Source organism: Peromyscus californicus, unplaced genomic scaffold (assembly GCF_007827085.1).
Source record: "Peromyscus californicus insignis strain IS unplaced genomic scaffold, ASM782708v3 Scaffold_3__1_contigs__length_106647218, whole genome shotgun sequence".
NCBI classification, from domain to species: Eukaryota; Metazoa; Chordata; class Mammalia; order Rodentia; family Cricetidae; genus Peromyscus; species Peromyscus californicus.
In genome coordinates, this window is record NW_026294551.1 from 76,989,751 (window position 1) to 77,008,704 (window position 18,954).

The 18,954-nt window shown below is 48.4% G+C and overlaps 1 protein-coding gene across 1 annotated transcript in view; it reads right to left on the reverse strand.

Annotated features, from left to right (window-relative positions):
* Adam19 (ADAM metallopeptidase domain 19) overlaps nt 1-14,210 on the reverse strand; it is an 87,184-nt gene extending 72,974 nt beyond the window's left edge. Inside the window, exons 1-3 of the mRNA XM_052758358.1 lie at nt 13,949-14,210; nt 10,049-10,131; nt 5,453-5,523 (exon numbers count right to left, since the gene is read on the reverse strand). Of these exons, the coding sequence (XP_052614318.1) occupies nt 5,453-5,523; nt 10,049-10,131; nt 13,949-14,045 (251 nt within the window). The 5' untranslated portion in view covers nt 14,046-14,210. The remainder of the gene's footprint in view (nt 1-5,452; nt 5,524-10,048; nt 10,132-13,948) is intronic.
* Nucleotides 14,211-18,954: the final 4,744 nt, after the last annotated feature.

Below are 18,954 nucleotides of genomic sequence, written 5' to 3' on the forward strand. Positions count from 1 at the left end.
CCCCAGAGAAGTTTTGTGCAGCACATAAGACTTGTCAAACACAGCCCCTGGGTAAATGGCAGTCTTCAAACAGGGGGTAAGTCACAGAGAAAAAATATTATGGACGCATGCCACCAAATTACAGGCTGTGAAGAGCAGCCTGTCATTTCCAGCCTGTAATTCCCTCCTGCTCTTTCTGCGGCCTGAACTGGTGAGTCCTAAGCTAACAGTTCACCCCAACTTCAAGGACATGGTTCGTGACATGGTTTTTCATCATCCTACTGCCCTCTCCGGGTGAGGGGGAGCGGGAGTCTCCTGAAGCAGGAAATTCCTATTTTCACATACTTAGTGTCTTTTAAATAGGTAATACAAGAAGACTCTTGAAGTCCAACTCAAAACAAAAATCCCATTTTACACAAGAGAAAGCTGAGGCTTAGGAGGGCGGGCGGGTGTGTCTGTCAACTCCACATCATCTCTCTGAACTTAGGGCTATGTTCACCAGAATGGATGCCTGCCTCACGCGACCGCCTCCTAACAACTATGCAATGTTCCCAAATTATACAAAGTGCAAATGTTAGATATTATCATAAATAACACCATAATGCTTTCCCGAGACAGGGTGGTATAATTTTCATGACAGTCAGGCATGTAACGGTACAGAACAGTTAACATGGTAAAATCTCCTTTCTTGGAACTGGAAACATGGCTCAGAGCTTAAAAGCACCGGCTGCTCTTCCAGAGGACCCAGGGTTCAAATCTCAGCACCCACATGGCAGCTCACAACTGTAACTCAGTTCCAGGAGATCTGACACCACCGGACATACACATGGTGCTCGCGCATACAAACAGGCAAAACACCCATGCACATACAATAAAAATAAATAGAAACATTTTTTTAATCTCCTTATATTTTCTTCCCAGCTAGACTAGGAGTCTCTGTATCAGCTTCCCTGTGACTGCATGTGACAGGATCCATGTTCTCACAGGCACAGGGAAGGTCGAGAAAATCCCCACCAGGCAGCAATGAGCTCTCCTTGTGAGCAGCAAACCTCCACCGCTTTATTTCCTTGGCACGGCTATGTGTTTTACAATGAGCATGCTCTGGCTGTGCAATTGGCCAACAGCGGAGCAATGATAACAGTTGTCCTTTACTGAGTGTGTAACACAAGGCAGACCCTGGGTTAGGTCCTCTGTGCCCACCTCAGCATCTCAGCCTTCTCGTGGCTCTGGGACGCAGGACTGTGATTATAGTGTTGGGTGAAGGGACTGAGGCTTCAAGACATCGGGAGGCTGTTAAGTGGTAGAGCCAGCATCTGAATGCAAGACCCAGCCGGAAGCCATGTACCCATTTTCTCACAGGGGTCACTTCTTTTTTGTTTTTTTTTTTTTTGGCCAGTGCTCCAGAGAAAAGGATCTGGGACCAGTCACAGGGATGGCACCAACTTATCCTGAGCTGCCTCAAAGTGGTGAAGATGATGCCCAGGCTGCTGACTCTGCTAAAGTGCTGCCTGCCACGTCCTATCTCCTGGCCCCTCCCCCGGCTCCTCCGTCCTCACCATTCTAGGCAAGGCTCTCTCCATGTGTGAATTCCATTAAAGGCCTGCTCACTGCTATTTTGGGCTGTGCATTAGCACGAGGACTTTGATTTGATGGGAAAAAGCCAGACACCTCAGAGTGATGAAAAACAAATTTCAATATCCTTCCTCTAGCCATTGTCCCAGAAGCCCTTGCCCATGACTCCTCCTGGGAGGCCAGAGAATCCAACATATGAGCAGACATAAGGAAGTGGGACAGGGATGCTGAAATCCTCACCATCTACAGGACCTCTGAACTTGACTATTCTCTCCCTGATACCATCTCACCCCTTCAGGTCTCCACTCCAATTCCCCAAGGTCATTCCTGAATACCATTCATCAACATCTGCTCCCTCCCACCCCCGGCTCTTCCGGAGCCCCCAGTGTTTTGCTTCCTGTATACAGTTCTTATCGTCTGGCACACTGTACACTAACCATTCACTTACTGTTTTCCCTCCCACTCTACCAAGAGCTCCACGATGGCAGAACTCTTTTCCCCACAGCTCAACCTGCCTGGGGACCTACACACCAGTGAACGGAACATGGCAGGCGACAGCAGATAGGAAGAGCAAAGGAATCTACCAGGAGGGTAACGGGATAGAGCTTGGGAAGTGTCTGAGCACAGGGCCTAGATTCCCTAGATACCACTGCAAGAAAGAAATGTTAACACAGTAACTAGAAAACTCAGAAAAAAAAAAAAATCTCCTCAGCCCAGAGCTGTTTTGAATCTGGGCTTGCCGGCACTGTGAATGAGAGGGCTTGGGGAAATAAACACACCAGGAAGTTGTGTGCAGTTGGAGTCAATTCAGCTCGGTAACATGTGTGCAAAAACAACAAGCCCGATTTGGATGAAAATAGCGGGAAGTCCTTCCCCAGGGACACCTGGTGCGGTCAGCTCGGCTGCTTCCATTCTGGTCAGTCTGTAGCCTCCAGAGCTCACGGAGACCAGGCACCAGATCTAGACCCACAGGCCTCACTGGGAGTTGCTGGCTAGGCACACACAACAGGGTACAGCTCTGAGGAATCCCTAGCACTTCAGTAGGGGCATGAAAAACCACAACAGGGCCTGCTCAGTGAAACCTTGCCTTCCCCAGTTCAAGCCGAGAACTCACGTAAAAAAGCCAGGTATGGTGACAGGTACTTGTAATCCTGGAGATAAAGAGAGACAGGCAGATCCCTGCGGCTCTTGACTGGAGTGAACTCCAGGCCAATGAGAGATCTTGTTTCAAAATAAGGTAGGCAGCATTCCTGAGGAGCGACACCTGAGGTAAAGCCCTGACCTCTGAGCATACACGCACTCACTTGGGCACACACACAATGAAATTAAAAAGTAATTTTTAAAAAAATCACCATACCTAACAATTCCATGTGCTCACATTATATGCTTTGACCACGCCATCCATTCCTCACAACCAACCGCATGAGGAGGCCATTACTACCCTCCTCCCAGATTTCAGCAGCCTGCCCTAGACCACACATCACAACTCCAGATCGAAGCCAGGGACACAACTGATTTCCACTCACCCTCCTCATACACTTGCTGAGTGACTTCAGGCCAACGCTGTACCTGTGCATGAGACTGCAGTGTTCTGTACGTAGTCTCTAAAACATCTTCCTGTTCTAACTTCCCCAGATCTTCTGCAGAAGACCCAACATAGAAGGAAAAGACAAGGACGGAGGGTCCTTGCTTGGCTGCTCCAGCCAAGGATCTGCCCCTGACCGGATCATCAATTCAGCTGGCCGGAGGAAGGTTAAAGGTAACAAGTCCCACGTGGGGTAAACAGGACAGACACAGGTGGCATAAGAAGTGTTGGCCACTCGGCAGAGCCAGTGAGGCACCAAAGCAGATCCCCGAGAGAGGCCAAGCACAAGCTAGCCCTCCCTGGGCCTTTTCTTGTAGGATCACAGCATCAGAATCAAAGAGAAGCCCTGAGCAAGGAGGAGCTTCCCACACCAGGTACCCAGCCAGCCAGGCCTGTCCCAGGGAGTGGAAGGAAGGAAACATTCTGGCAAACCAGTAAAACGCGGGGTTTGGCTCAGGAGGAAAGGAGCCAACACGGCAGTGATGCTCATCTTTCTGGTGTGCAGAAAGCCAGTGTCCCGGAGGCAGAGAGAAGAGGGGGGCAGAGTGAGAGCCCTGCATTATGTAGCAGTTTCTTCCATGGTAAACCCCAGCTCTTTAAGTCATATGGTGCTTGCTGTAAAGCTGTGGTTCTCAACCTGTGGGTCCTGGCCCCCTTTGAGGTCACACACCAGATATTTATATTATGATTCATAACAGCAGCAAAATTACAGTTATGAAGTAGCAACGAAATAATCTTATGATTGGCGGTGGGTGGGGGTCACCACAACATGAAGAACTGTATTAAAGGGTGCTAGCATCAGGAAGGTTGAGAACCACTGCTCTGGAGGGAGTGAAAACATCTCATTCTGTTGGGAAGCTCATGAAACTCAGGAAGTAAACCACTCAAGGCTTCAAGGAAGTCCCTGGAAATGACCAGAATCACTAGATCCCTCCTCCTCAACTGTATAAGGCAGTAAGGACTACCTCCCTCCCCAAGGCTCGGCCCAGCCCAGCCCCCTGGAGGAGGCTCAGACCACCTGAGCTGCCTGGCTGCCTGCAAGCCATGCAGTGAGCTCTAGGCTTCCAGCTTTCGTGAGCTGCTGCTACCCATGCCGGGCAGGCCTTGGTGAGACGGCAATCCTTTGAGTCACGTCTGTATCTGTAGGTAACCCCTCATCCTGTTGCTATAAAAATTACTGGGTCACAAAGTTGAACTTTGGTGGCATCCTTACTTTGCTCTGTCACTGGTAAGCAGATCTTTGTTCACAATTCCCCAAGAGTAGTCTCACAAAACACCCTGTCCCTGTACCAGTGGGTGTGTTACCCTTTCACCACACTGGGGACTCCAGTGATCCTTTTCTGCAAGTGTCCAAAGAGCCCAAATTTGGAATAAATCCTTCTTCTCCCTTTCCACCCAAGACAAGCAGCCATTCCCACCCTTTTGGACGGGGAAGGCCTTGCTCTAACCCTTTCTTGGCAGCGAGACTTTCATTACTCATCAGCTTCCAGGGTGTTTCAGGGGCTGCCAAGAGCAGACAGGCAGCTATCCAAACCAAGCATCCTTATCTCCAGCGTGTATGTGGACGCTGCAGGTCAGACCATCCGTGGGGAAATCATAAAGGCCATCAGAGTCCCTGGCCAAGTACGAAGAGCTCTAGGGGGCCAGGTAGACTGGGGCTGAAGGAAGAATGGGCCATCAATCGATGGCCACAGCCAGGCGGTGTCATCTATTCATCCCCTTCATCCATGAATCGAGACAGTTAGGCCGGAAATCAATACGGGATATTTCTGAACTAGGCCACCGCCCAGCATGAATGAGGTTAGGGAAAAGCTGGGCCCGTGGAAGCCAGGAGGCTTCAGGCAAAGCCCTTCTCAGCAGATTCTTGGGTAGATGAAAGAATCAGGGTCAGAGGTGCCAAATCCCTGCCCAGCCTGCTCCTGCTTCTCCCTGTCTCCCTGTAATCGCCTCCACTTCCTGCCATACACTGGGCTGGAGCTGGGTCGGCAGCTGCTTCCAGTCCCTTCCCGCCCTTACACACACACACACACACACACACACACACACACACAGTGAACTCCAAGAAGCACCGGAAATGCAGCCCAAGGAAATCCAAGCAGGATGTGAAGCAGCCCAGCCATCTCCCAGCGGTCAAGAGACCAAGGAAGAGCTCTCTCTTGGCAGGATGCCCCACAGAGACCAAGGATGGCGAGCTTGGGGACCATGCCACTCAGCTTCTTCCTTTCATACTGTGACACCTGCCTCAGAATGGCACTGCAGGGGAGTTGGGGAGTTGACTGTTTTGTGTCAGACAGGAGAAGGGAGAAATCCACTTACTCATTTTTCTCCAGGTCCAGGATCAGCTCTCGCCCTTCAGCCATGACCCTGAGCTCCGCCGTGAGTGGATGCTAAAAACAACAATAAAAGGATGTCAGTTCCTGGAAGCAGGGACCGAGGCTCCCAGGGCCCAGCACCGGATCTGACACAGTACCAGCACAGGGATCCTCCGGAAGCCGGGCGAGGAAAGGTCATGAGCCTTTCCAGCCTCAGCTTGAAGTGACCTCAGTCCCCAAACAACCCAAATCTTCCCCATCTGCTTTCCTCCAGGAAGCAAAGGAGAGAAAATCAAGCTGAGGTTCAAAGCTGAGCAGGTACATGTGGTCCTGTGAAGGTCCACACAGGGAGACCTGACCCTCAGTACCTGGAGAGTCAGACCCATGATTACTGTGCAGGATGACATCTGTGGTTGTGTGTACCTGGACATGTTACCAAGCCTCGACACCTCTGCTTCCTCTTTCCTCACGTGGGGTGCTAATAACCAACCTTACAAGGATCCTTAAGGACCAGATGAGAAAATGATTGTAAATAATGTATCACAGTGCCTAGTTCAAAGGAAGCCCTCAATATCATCACATTAGCTATCATCTCAAAATATACCAAAGGACATTCTACAGAGTGAGTTCTTTCATATTTTTTTTTTATTTTACGCGAGCCCTCAATTTGGAAGCTCCAATCACCTCAGGGGTGGCAACAAAGAGCACCACAAATTAGGGTTTTATAAGTCCAGAAGTAAATGTTTTTTAAACATACATAAGCAATTTGCCAATGGCCAAACACACTATACACCCAGCACAGATCACCTAAGACATGCAAATGGCCAACAAGCATGAAGAGCAGGCTGAACATCATGGGTAAACTCCCTCCTCTCCCCACGGCCTCCCCCCAAAAAAAAGAAAGAAAGGAAGAAAAACAACAACATAAAAAAAATAGGATATCCTCAGCAAAATCAAAAGGAACAAAGGCCATTTAAAACTGTAAATCATAATGGACACCCTCAGACCCTATGACTGAGAATTTGAACTGAAACCAACCATCTGAAAAGTAATTTGACAATATGGACCAAAAGTTTTTAAATGGCCAGGCGGTGGTGCCACGCGCCTTTAATCCCAGCACTCGGGAGGCAGAGCCAGGCGGATCTCTGTGAGTTCAAGGCCAACCTGGGCTACAGAGTGAGTTCCAGGACAGGTGCAAAGCTACACAGAGAAACCCTGTCTCAAAAAATAAAAAAATAAAAAAATAATTTTTAAATGTTTAAAGTAACTCAGTAGTATATGATTGTCTGAAAGGAACTAACGACACCACTTGCATTTTTTAAAATTTTTGCTGTGTGTGTGTGTGTGTGTGTGTGTGTACTGTATACAAGAGTGTGTGCATGCGTGTGTGTGTGTGTGTGTGTGTGTGTGTGTGTGTGTGTACTGTATACAAGAGTGTGTGCATGCGTGTGTGTGTGTGTGTGTGTATGTGTGTGTGTGTGTGTGTGTGTGTGTGTGTATTGGAGAGGAAACCCAGGACTTTAAGCAAACACGATACAGACTGAGCCACACCCACAGCCCAGTCACATTCCCTTTCTTAATTCCTGATCCTCTCCTTCCCAACTGTGATCTGGGCTCAGGACTTTAAAACCACGAAGGCCTCTGATGATCAAGTACCTTGTGCAATGCCTAATTAATCCTGTTGCCTCATCTTAAGAAGGGTTTGAGGGGCTGGAGAGATGGTTCAGCAGTTAAGAGCACGGGCTGCTCTTCCAGAGGTCCTGAGTTCAATTCCCAGCAACCACATAGAGGCTCACAACCTCCTATAATGGGATCTGATGCCCTCTTCTGGCATGTAGGCATAGCTGCAGACAGAGCACTCGTACATTAAAAAAAAATGTTTTAAAAAAAGGGGGGGGGGGTTTGAAAGCCAGGAAGCAGGGAGACAGAAGGGTGCCCAGACATTTTCACTAAAGACTCACTTCCCAGATTCTGCGGTGCTGATTCAGCACATAGCCAGTGCCCACTGTGGTTGCCGCCCATTTGTGATATTGCCCTGGGGACTTCTGGAGTAAGAGCCCTACCCAGTCACACTGAGAATCAAGGACACACAGCCCGAGCGGGCATTGAGTACATGACAACAGAACTCCAGCAAGCCATTACCCATGTGACAGCCCACACCAAAAACAGAATGCTGGCACAGGGCAAGTGATACCATGTGCCTCACACAGAGACACAATCTGCCACATGAGAACTAATATTTATTTTTATGTAGGTAATCCAAAAATACTTGGACTTCTGGAGGGTTCTCGGACAGGAGGCTTAAGATCAGATGTTCCCTGTTTCCAGGGAACAGCTTAAGCCAAACAATGAAACTGCACTTCACAGCTCTGTGACACTTCCCTGTCCAGCTCTACTATAGACGGCGGCATTCCTCCTGGAACTCCTTTACTGCCTGAAGAAGGACACCAGCACACCTTCTGGGAAGCTTTGGAAGGTGCCCACTGCTTGTATTTCCCTGAAAGAAGGACCAAAAGTCCTCTCTGTTTAGGGTGAAATTAAACAGCCCTGCAGCTCCACACCATCTGAGATGCCTGTCCCGTGTACATGCATCATCCTAAAACATCTGTATCAGAGTCCATATACAGTCAGTGTTTAAGTACTGCCTAATAAATCCATGAATTACCCAGATCCAAGTTAGACTCATAGTGAACTAACACACACTCTCTCTTTCCTCTTCTCTTCCTCTTCTTCTCTCTCATTCAACAAATATTTATGGTGCCAGGCACTGGGCTGACTATCCCCGCAGAATACAATGAGCCAAGCTCTGGGCAGACAATGGCTGGGAACAAAGACAGGATCTGGTCCTCCACTTTGTTTCTCAGGCCCTTCCTGAGGATGCCCAGCATCCAACATCTGGAGAGAACAAAGGAGCCTCTATAAAAAGTATCATATCCATTCTTCAGCAATAATGGTGGTGAATGAAATATCTAAAACCTTACATTTAAAAAGAACAATCTGCCTGAGGATGGCCTTCTATTAATTTGTCTAACTTTTCCTGAGGCTATTTTGGGCCTTTCTTACTTAGGATGGAATGAGCTCATGCATTTTTTTTCTTTGCTTTGAGGATAAAATGTCCCCTACTTTTATTCTCCTGAAATTTCTCTGTAAGTTGCCTTACTGTGCCCAAGCTGGTGAACTGGGGACACGTCTGTATGACTCTGCAGTAACTCAACGAATTCTAGGCATTTCGCATCTGTTTATCTTTCCAGATTCCAGGGCCACAATTGTCTGAAGTCTGCCCTGACACGTCTTTCCCCAGCTTTAATCTTGTTCCTATCTATTGCCCAATAAATTACAGGCCATTTGGCCCCCTCAGAGACCACAGAAACCAGTCCTTCAAACTGGGCATGGTAGTGTATTCCTGTAATCCTTGTACTGGGAAGGTGACGCAGGACAGTCTCAAATTAGAGGCCAGAATAGGGTATGTAGCAAGACTCTGCCAAAAAAGAATAAGTCGGCCCTTTTCCACAACTCTGTTCCTCTTTATTCCCACTAAAACTGATTTTATGAATGAGGAAGTGCAAGTCATTTGTAAAGTAGAAGATCCCGGAACAGGTAACTGTCACGCAACAATTGGATTTCCCTTTCTAGTCATTTAGAACTAGAACCAAGAACGCCTACCGTTCTTGGCCATGTTCCAATCCCCTTGATAACACCTGTGCATTTTGCTAGTCGTGTTCTGGCTCAAGGAACCTGTAGGATTTTTTTAAGATACATGACCTAATCTGAGCTCCCTATCTTGCCTCTTACTAAATTAGCTGAGTGTCACACACCTGTAATCTCAGCATTCGAGAAATGGAAGCAGGAAGTAGGGGACTATAGGTTGCAAACTACAACCGAGTTGGTCTCAGAAGGGAACTAGTGTATGCCTGGGATCCTAGAAGCAGGAGATGGAGGCAGGAGTTCGAAGTCATTCTTGGTTACATAGTGCGTTAGACGGTGACCTGGGCTGCAGGAGAGCCTGCCTCAGAAAACAAACAGACAAAAATAAACAAAACAGAAATTCCAATCAAGATCTGTGACAAAGTCTTGCACTTAATCTGTGTCAGTAGTTTTTAAAGATTTGTTTTTTGCGTGTGTACATGAGTGTTTTGCCTGCATATATATGTGTGTGTGTATGTGTGTGTATGTATATATATATATAATATATATATTATATATATATGAACACCATGTGCCTGCCGGGTACCCTCTCAGGGGCCAGAAGCCTTTAGATCCCCTGGAACTGGACTTACAAATGGTTGTGACCCACCGTGTGGGTGGTGGAAACTGAACCCCAGTCCCCTACAAGAACAAAAAGTGATCTTAACTGCTGAGCCATCTCTCCAGCCCCAGTCTGTGTTGGTGTTACTGTGAGTTTTCATTTTCTCAATGAAAAGGGCTTGGGAATGGTCTACAAGTTTGCCATAAAGTGAAGGAAAGTCGCTGCTAAGATATCCCAAACTGGCACAGTGTAAGGTTAGGGCCAGAAGCGGAAGCCATGGTGATACCTGGGTGGCCCCACATCTCAGTAAGAGAATTGTCATGCTTCTCCAACAGAAGTGTTTTGGAGTCTTACCTTTCCTCTCCCCGGGCTTTCTGAAGTCTGCCACTGAGGTATTACAAGTTCATGCTGTAGCTGGGGGCCTTCTTGACTTCCTCCTGCCAACACAAGACAGCACAACCATAAGAATCCCAGACCTCCACACCCCAGGCACTCAGGAGCAGGTATATTGCTCCAGAGCCCAAGTACAGCTCCATACCACTTCTCAGGCAATCACTGCTGCCTGGAAAGTGCTCCGCCCAGGGGTATCAGAAGACCTGCTGGGATCTACTGCGTCTGGGTGACAAAGTGATAAAGATAGGCAAACAAGGTCTGTGTCCTTGCCAGGAGACAGGAAATGAACAGATATTCTGAGGTGATGGTAACTGCCTTGGAGAAAAATCAGATCACGACACCTAGCAGGGGGCCTGTTTGAAACAGGATGGTCAGTACTGGTGGTGTTTAATTGAGACCCCAGGAACCAAAGGAAAGACTGTGGTGCAAAACACTAGGGAAAGAGCAAAGAGTGACAAGTGCCAAAATGGGCTGGACCTCGAAAAGGAACTAGCAGGAAGGGGAAATAGTCCAGTAAGTCAGAGGACATTGGTAAATATGCCAAGCAAGGAAGGGGAGATGGTCTCGTAAATCGTGCTAAGCCAGACAGCTGCGGCTGTAATAACACAAAGGCGTGAAGAGGGGCTGGATTTTATCATAAATAGACTCAGAAGGTTCTGGATGCCTCAAAACACAAGAGCAATATGATCTGTAGTAGTTTTGTTTTCAAAGATGACTCTCCCTGCTGGGTGGAGAGTGGGGGAGGGGAATAGGGACCGAGTAGAAGCTGGAAGGCAGGATGGATAGAGGCACACAGGAGCCCCAGTGAGAGATGTGGAAGGCTCCGACTGGCATAGCGTCGCGGGGAGTGATGAAGGGGTGGAATTCTGGGTATAATCAGAGGGTTGCGCTCATGTTGGTTACCACTGAGATTTAATTTTCTCTTTGGAGATGACAGTCACCTCCCTGGGAGGTCTTACAGGGCCACATGTAAGAGTAAAGGTGAGTGGGTCCCAACCTGCAAACCATGAGCATTCACTTGCAAACCATTAACCTTGACTGGACCAGCTTACTGGCAAGTTTGCAGCTGTGGTTCACTCCCTAGTCTCCAAACCTTCCCACACCTAGTTCCCCCTTCTCAGCACCCTTGGAGGCCACCAGTGAGTTCCCAAGAAAAGAGGCAGAACCCACAGGAGAGCCAAGTCCAAGAATGGGAGACCACAACACTGATCGAGAATTTCCCGGTTCCTGAGCAAATTAAATCTCTGAAATGGGGCAAATCCAAAGACTCCCAGGGATGTAGTTGAGCCCTCCCATGTTCTGTTCCTTCTAATCCAACCACATCCATCACATGACTGATATAAAAGATAGCTGCGCTGGATATTGTGACATGTGTAATCCCAGCAAGAGGCCATCCTTGGCTATCGTGAGCTCTAAGACCACCTCGGGCAACACAGCATCCTGTCTCAGGGAAGAAAATTTAAAGATGGCTGGAGTAGTGGTGGGATGACCATTGATTAAATTCCTTTTCAAAAGACTGATGTGATATTTGCAATCAAAATACATCCTAAAAAAAAAAAAAAAAAAAACTCCCTGGTTTCGTTTACGCTGGTACAAATCAGAAGGGATAGATACATTCACACATATATTCAGTACCTTCTGAATTATTAATCCTATATAAATCTAGACTCTTAGACAAAAGGAGCTGTGTGGTGTCTAAGAGAATGTCTAAAGGTCTCAGGATCATCAACAGGACTGAAAGCAGTCTCAAGTCTAAAGAAACAGTACAGTTTAAGAACACAATGCAGCATACGAAGAGTGGCTTATAACTTGGAAATAAGGCAAGACCCACGTGGGATGTCTTTCCAGCATCAGCTCTGGAGCACTGTCTAACAAAAGGATGGGCGACGAGGCTAAGAGAAGGTTATCTCTAGCTCTGTTTGCTTGTGATGGAAGGCCTGCACTCGGTGAACTCTAACATTAACTGTGGGCCTGTGTTGGGCGAAGATGCAAGCGACTTCAGGATAGTGAAGAGATAAGCAACAATTACCTGACTCTGTCTCATCCGCGGGACTCCACCACATCAACTCCCTTATCTCTAGGGTTCTGCTAATGATTCTTAACCAGCTTTAGCAACTGCTTCTGCCACCTCAGAGAGAAAGTCATAAGTGGGAGGAAAATCTTTGTTGAGTTTGTCTGAGAGCCAGGAGTTTAACTTTGGGGAAATTATATGTCTGTGGTCCCTTGGTAGAACTTACAGTCATTAAAACCATAGTTTTGGAAAACGTCATGATTTGGGAAGTACCTTTAAAGTGTGTGTGTGTGTGTGTGTGTGTGTGTGTGTGTGTGTGTGTGTGTGTGTGTGTGTTGTGTCCAAATTCATCTGTATATAGTCATAGGAAACCAGGAAAGAGGGAAAGCAAAATATTAATAGCAACTGCTCATTTGGGGATCATAAGTCATTTTACTACTCCGTAGATTTTTATTTCTTCCCAGATCTACAGCGACTCTGCCTGAATGGTTTCTGTGGCTCGGGATCCAGTGAAGCTTGATTTCCTTGCCCTTCTGCTTACATGTTAGACTGGAAAATCAGACTAACGAACGGTACCTGGCTCCCTCTTTCTCACGGAACCCCAAGCTCCAACAAAAGGAAGACCCTCCTCCTTCCTTTGTGAAGCCCCTTGTGCCTCAGTTTCCCTTTTGGTATAAGAGCTTTGAAAAAAGGCTTCCTCTGCCGACTGGAGTACAGGGTGGGGGTGAGGCGGACCCTTGCGTCAGGCTCTGGGGCGGGGTGGGGGGGGGGGAATTGGGGGGATGCAGCCTGCCCAGCCGGTACAGGGCGTCACTAGCCTGATTTGAAAACGCTGACGGTTGATACAGCAAGCACCCCCTCTGGAGTCAGCCCAGCTCTCCAGCTGCTGCAGAGCTAAAGCTAAGCTCTCCCGGGTCAGAATGACAGAAGCCAGGCATTGCCCCTCCGGGACCCTCTCTTCCGCGAAATCCTAGGAGAGCCTCTGAGGGATGGGGCCCGGGAGGGAGTGGTGTCTGGGAAAACAGTTGTGAGAAACAGACATTTTCCAGCTTCCAAACTGGAAGCGCGGGGCCCATCCCCCTTTCTGCACAGATGGGGAAACTGAGGCCAAGGGGAGGCGGGCGTTGGGTGAGGTGGAATGAGAGTCCTTGTTTCCAGTGTCAGGAGGTTTTCAATATGGGCTGTACCTATACATATCTGCTTTCTCGGTAGTGAACTTCAGCTTACGATCAGCGTAATGGGTGTGCATGGCCCTTTGATGGTCTAAGATTAGGGTCGCTGCCAACGTAAGGATGCGAAGTGTACAACCAGAGATACCCAGTAAACTACCCTACCCTGATCTCTTGGAAGCCTTTGATTTTCTACCCCACTGCCATGCATTTGACTCCCAGCAAGATCCCAGGGAGTGGCTCCCCCACCCATTGTGCATAGGATGCTTGGGGTGCTCCTCTGGGGATGCTCCGGGGTTGCGAGAGCAGCAGGCGCAAAACAGCGATGAGAGAGAGGCGGAGCAGAGATGATCAACCGTGAGAAAACAGCAAAAACGGGGAGAGCAGCGGAAAGAGAAGCCCAAAGTAGGAAAACAGGGAAAGGAGATGGAGAGAGGAAGGCAAGCAGCGAGAGGACCCACTGCTTTCTGATTGCTCAGTGCGCGCAGCCGATCCACTACCTCCCTTGGCTCACCGCATGAGAACAAAGCCTGGGCTCCTAGTAGCGGCACTCACGCCCCGGGGAGTAGCAGAGCTAGCAGGGATAGCGGTCACGGAGCTCCAGGCCTGCAAGAGCGACTCCCAGACCCCCAGGCCACCCACCCCAGCCACCCCACGACCCTGCTGTGCGCTGCCACTTACTTGTAGTCTGTCCCGGCTCGCACGCCGCCAGCGGCCAGTGTAGCTGCAGAGCGAGAGCCAGCAAGCAGAACCGGGCGGCGCCCGCGCGCCCGGGCATGATAGCAGTGGCCCTCTCACTGTCCGAGATCACACGTCCCCTGCCATTGCCTGCCCCGGGCCTAAGCGGCGGCGGCGCTTTTCAAGCAATCGCTGGCCTAAAAGCCTCCTAGTTCGCTGCCCAGACGCTCCGCCCCAGCCCCTCAGGGCTCCTGGAGATGGAGGAGGGGAGGCGCCACGCGGGGGTGGGGTGGGGTGGCTGGAGGGACAGAAGTGGGAGGAGCGAGCGAAGCCCCCTGGGAGCCCCGCTGACTCAGGTGAAGGGCACCCAGGGGAAAGGATGGTCCGAATCCCTAGAGTAATCCACCGTGCTTGAGGCCTGGGGAGAATACAGGGCTGGGGTTGAAAGGGTTAATCCAGACCCTTTTGCTGCACTGAGACTAGTTACTCTGACCTGCTTTGTGCTAAGTGCTTTGGGTGACTGAAGGTACTCTTTCCAACCCTGCTACCCAGGGTTGGCCACTCTGGGAGACAGGCTCTGAAAGAGTTAATTCCAAGGCAAAGAAATAAGTGCTAAAAGGGGTGGTTTTCTTATCAGTGCTCCAATCTGGGCCTTTAGTCCATTCCTTCTGACTGGGGGGAGGGGTGGAGAGGAGGGGTGGTTGTGGATCCTGCATCCCAGAGGACAGGATGTCTGTGCCCCTGAAGAGCAGAAATTGAACACCAGGCCGAAGAAACAGCCTAGACACTACCGCGGAGGAGGGAAGCCAGGGGCTGTTCGGTGGGGAGCGGGAGGGAGCAGAATTTGGGATGGTGAGGGTTTAGGGTTTGGGATGGAATGGAAGACGGAACCTGCGAATAATGACTGTCACTAAGAAAATTACAGTAGCAAACCCTTGGGACGTCCTTTTATTGACATTCTCTAGGTGGTAGGGCCTCTGATACATGATCTTTTAATGAGTCCGCTGTGAACTAGGAATGTATCTCAGCCCGTAGAGTGTTTGTCTAGCACTCACGAAGCCCTGGGTTCCATCCCCAGCACCTCATAATTCCAATGGTGTGGTGCACCACTGTAATCCTAGCACTTAGCGGGTGGAGGCCTGAGGATCAAAAGTTCAAGCTTACCCTTTGCTTCCTGGTGAGTTTGAGGCCAACCTGGACTACTTGAGATACTATCTAGAATAACACTGACAATTAGCCCCATCATGGGAGGGTATTAGCATTATCTCTGTTATTAAAGGTGTGTGGAGGGAGGGGCCTGCAAAAGCTAAGTCCCTTGCCCAAGGTCACACGGGTAATATCAGGCTTTCCACCCAGGTCCACATCTGCACTGTTACAAAGCCTGATTCCACATGCTTATTTGATGAACGATGAACAGAAACAGCGATAACCAGAAAGTGGTCTAAGATGGCTTAGCACAATTTGAAGGGGAGGCTTTGGACACGGAGTCTGGTGTTCACACTTGTCTGTTCCTTCCCCCAAACCTCTGGCCCCAGTCAGATAGCATAACTAGAGATGTCAGGCTGGGAACTCCTGAAGATGGTGGGTGGGTGGACGGGATATCTGCAAGGGTAGCTCACTGTGAGGGGGGATAAAAACTGCAGTTCTTAACCGTTGGTGTGGACAGGAACTGCATGTGTTCTCCCAGTCTGCTCCGATGGAATCGTAGATAGCGGTATAGGGGGTCGCTCTTGTGTTCACCCAGGCAACAGGTGCTGCGACTGATTTAAGGCAGAAAAGAATTGTTTGACAGTCCTGGAAGCTGGAATTTCAAGCCTCACGTGTCACGGGGTCAGATTCTGATAACTTCTCCCTGTTTGTAAACAACCGTGTCTTCACCTGGCCCCTTCTCTGTATGTACAGAGAGCAAGCTCTGGCCTGGCCCCTTCTCTGTATGTACAGAGAGCAAGCTCTGGCGCCTTCCTCTCCTCAGGATGCCACTGCTGTGTGAGCCATCCTCATGGATGCATTTAACCTTGTTACCTCCTTGTGTGCACCATCTCCACATACAGTCTCACCAGGGCTAGGGTTCCAAGATATGGGGGTGGGGGCAATTTAATCACATATTGTCCTCTCATTCCCCAAAATCACGCTTTCACACACACACACATACACACACACACACACACACACACACACACACACACACATACACACACAATGCAAAACAACAACAACAAAAAACCCATTCACCCTCTCACAGCAGCCCTCAAAGTCAGTTCACTCTGAAGTGGATTGACAGTCCAAAATCTCCTCTCCGCAGCATCTCACTTAGGGATGTCTGAGATGGGTGTGGCTCATCCTCAGGCAAAATTCCAGCTGTGAGCCTGCAAAAGCTCACAAGGTATGAGCTTCCAAATGGTAGTATTTCAAAGGGGGTAATAAAAAGAAAAAAGAAAGAATGGGAGATGGCAGGTACCAAGGAGTCCAACACTTTAGCCAGGCCAAATTTATTATCTGCCCTCTAGGTCACCCGGCACAGCAGGGTCATCCTTCAACCACAGGGCTCTCTGGCAGAGCCAGAATATGGGTACAGGAGGAGAAGAGGACTGCTGCCTCCTAAAAAACACCCTTGCCCTGGGAGTGTGGTGGGAGTGGAAGTCCTCATCAACTCCGAAATGTCTTTAGGGTCATTCTTCCCATTTCTTCAAGGAGAAGCAGGTAACTGAGAGCCTTTCTTCATTTCCTGGCTATACTCCTATGATCTCTTCCATATTCCCAACTGCTACTATACTGACTCATTAGTTACGTGTGGAATCAAGAGAGATGGAGGGATTGTCCAGCTACACAGTCTTCCAAATTCCCTCCACCATGCTCCTCATTATTTACAATGAATAGGCTGAGAATGGGCTAGACCAGCAAGTTCAGGTTCCGTTTACAATTCACGTGTCTTTTTCTTGCATTTAACTAAGCACCGTGGAGAAATCAGGGTGCTTCACCTAGGTATCCCCACAGCTAAGTGCATACCTGCTATGGGTTGAGTACAGGAAGTGTCCTCACCAAAGGTCCTTGTATGTGTGGGTAAGGTCTGGCACCATCCAGAGGTGATTACATCATAGGGATGCTAACATCATCGGCTCATCTTTCTGAATGGGCTATTGGGAGGTCTGTCCTGCTTAGAGGAAGTAAGGCACTGGGGGCCTGCCTTTGCAGGCTATCTTCACCCCAACCTTTCTCTGCTTGCTAGCTATGAGGAGGTGATAACCCCCACACTCCCACCATAACTCTGTCTTGCTATAGACCTCGGTGCAATGCAACCAAGTGACCATGCAAAATAACCATGAGCCCCAAATAATGTTTTCCTCCTTTTAGTTGTTATTGCAGGTATTCTGTTATAGCAACACAAGGCTAGCACAATATCCAAGTTTGTTGTTTGCAGTTTCTACTTTGCAAAGAACACTAGAGCACAGTTTGTAACGTGTTTCTGATCGCCAACCCTGGTTCCTAAGACCTCACCAGGACTACCTTGGTTTTTATTTGATTCATGGATGGATGGAAACAGTGAAAGCTGGCTTTAAACTTGTGGCTATCCTTCTGCCTTAGGCTTCTGAGTCCTAGGATTACAGGAAGGATCCATCACACTCATCTTGAGTCACTGCTAATGTTTATATGTATTTCTATCAGCTTATGTTCATTACAATATAAGGCAGTGAGTGGTCCTCAACCTTCCTAATGCTGTGACTCTTTAATACAGTTTTTCATGTCATTGTGATCCCAACCATAAAATTATTTCATTGCTACTTCATAGCTGTAATTTTGCTACTGTTATGAATTGTAATGTAAATATCTGATATGCAGGATAGCTGATACATAATCCCTGTGAAAGGGCCGTTCGATCCCCAAGTTGAAAGCCACTGATATAAGCAGTCTCTGAGACTGAGACACTTTTACCTCACTCTTTTCTGACTGAGCCCTTGGTGGATCACCTAACGTCTGCATTTCTGCATTCTTCAATGTGTTCTTGGCTCTTCATAAACATGTTCCTCAGAACTCTGCAGCCTCTACCCATGTCTCAGCCCCAGAGTCACCTCCATACTGTTACAGGAGGCTCAGTTTACCAGCGCTAAAATCTGCATTACTTTGGTAAGAGTGCTATCCCAAAATAATGGATTAGATAAATAAAGAAGATGGCCACCTTCTTTCAATGTCCTGTATTATGTCCTCATCTCCCCACATGCACTGGGGGGGGGGGGGCATTAGCACACTCTGAGGTCTCTCTTCTCACAAGAAAATGAGTAGTCCTGTCACAGACTGAGAAAATTCCATTTGCTGACACTGATTTGCTGCATTATTTAATGAGCATGTATCCTTAGGTACTCAGAGCAGAAGGGGCTGGCATGGTGCTTAAGGGACTGACCTCCAAGCCTGATGACCTGAGTTTGATACCCAGGACCCACATGGTAAAAGGAGAGAACTAACTCTATCAAGTTGTCCTCTACACACCCATGGTGGCATATGCACACACACATACACACACACACACACACACACACACACACACACACACACACACTAATACATTTTAAAAATGTAATTTCCTAAGAATTAAAAATTTAGCTGGGGAGATGGTTCAGCTCTTCCAGAGGTCCTGAGTTCAATTCTCAGCAACCACATGGTGGTTCACAACCATCTGTAATGAGATCTGGTGCCCTCTTTTGGCCTATAGGCATGCATGTAGGCAGAACACTATACATATTAAATAAATAAATCTTTAAAAAAAAGAATTAAAAATTGAGAGTAGGAGGCCAGGAAGAACTGGCCAAGCAGGCAGATTCTTACAGTAACCTGATACCAAGTCAACCAAGATCATATGTGCTCGGAAGACGGACGTCTAGTACAGTGTGAGATCACTTTTTCTCTCCCTTTGCAACATCTAAGGCAGTTCCCCCTGAAATGCATTGGATCCAGCATAAATTCAAGAATTTGAGTCACAAGACAGACCTCAGAGTTTCCCTGGAGAATGTTCCCTG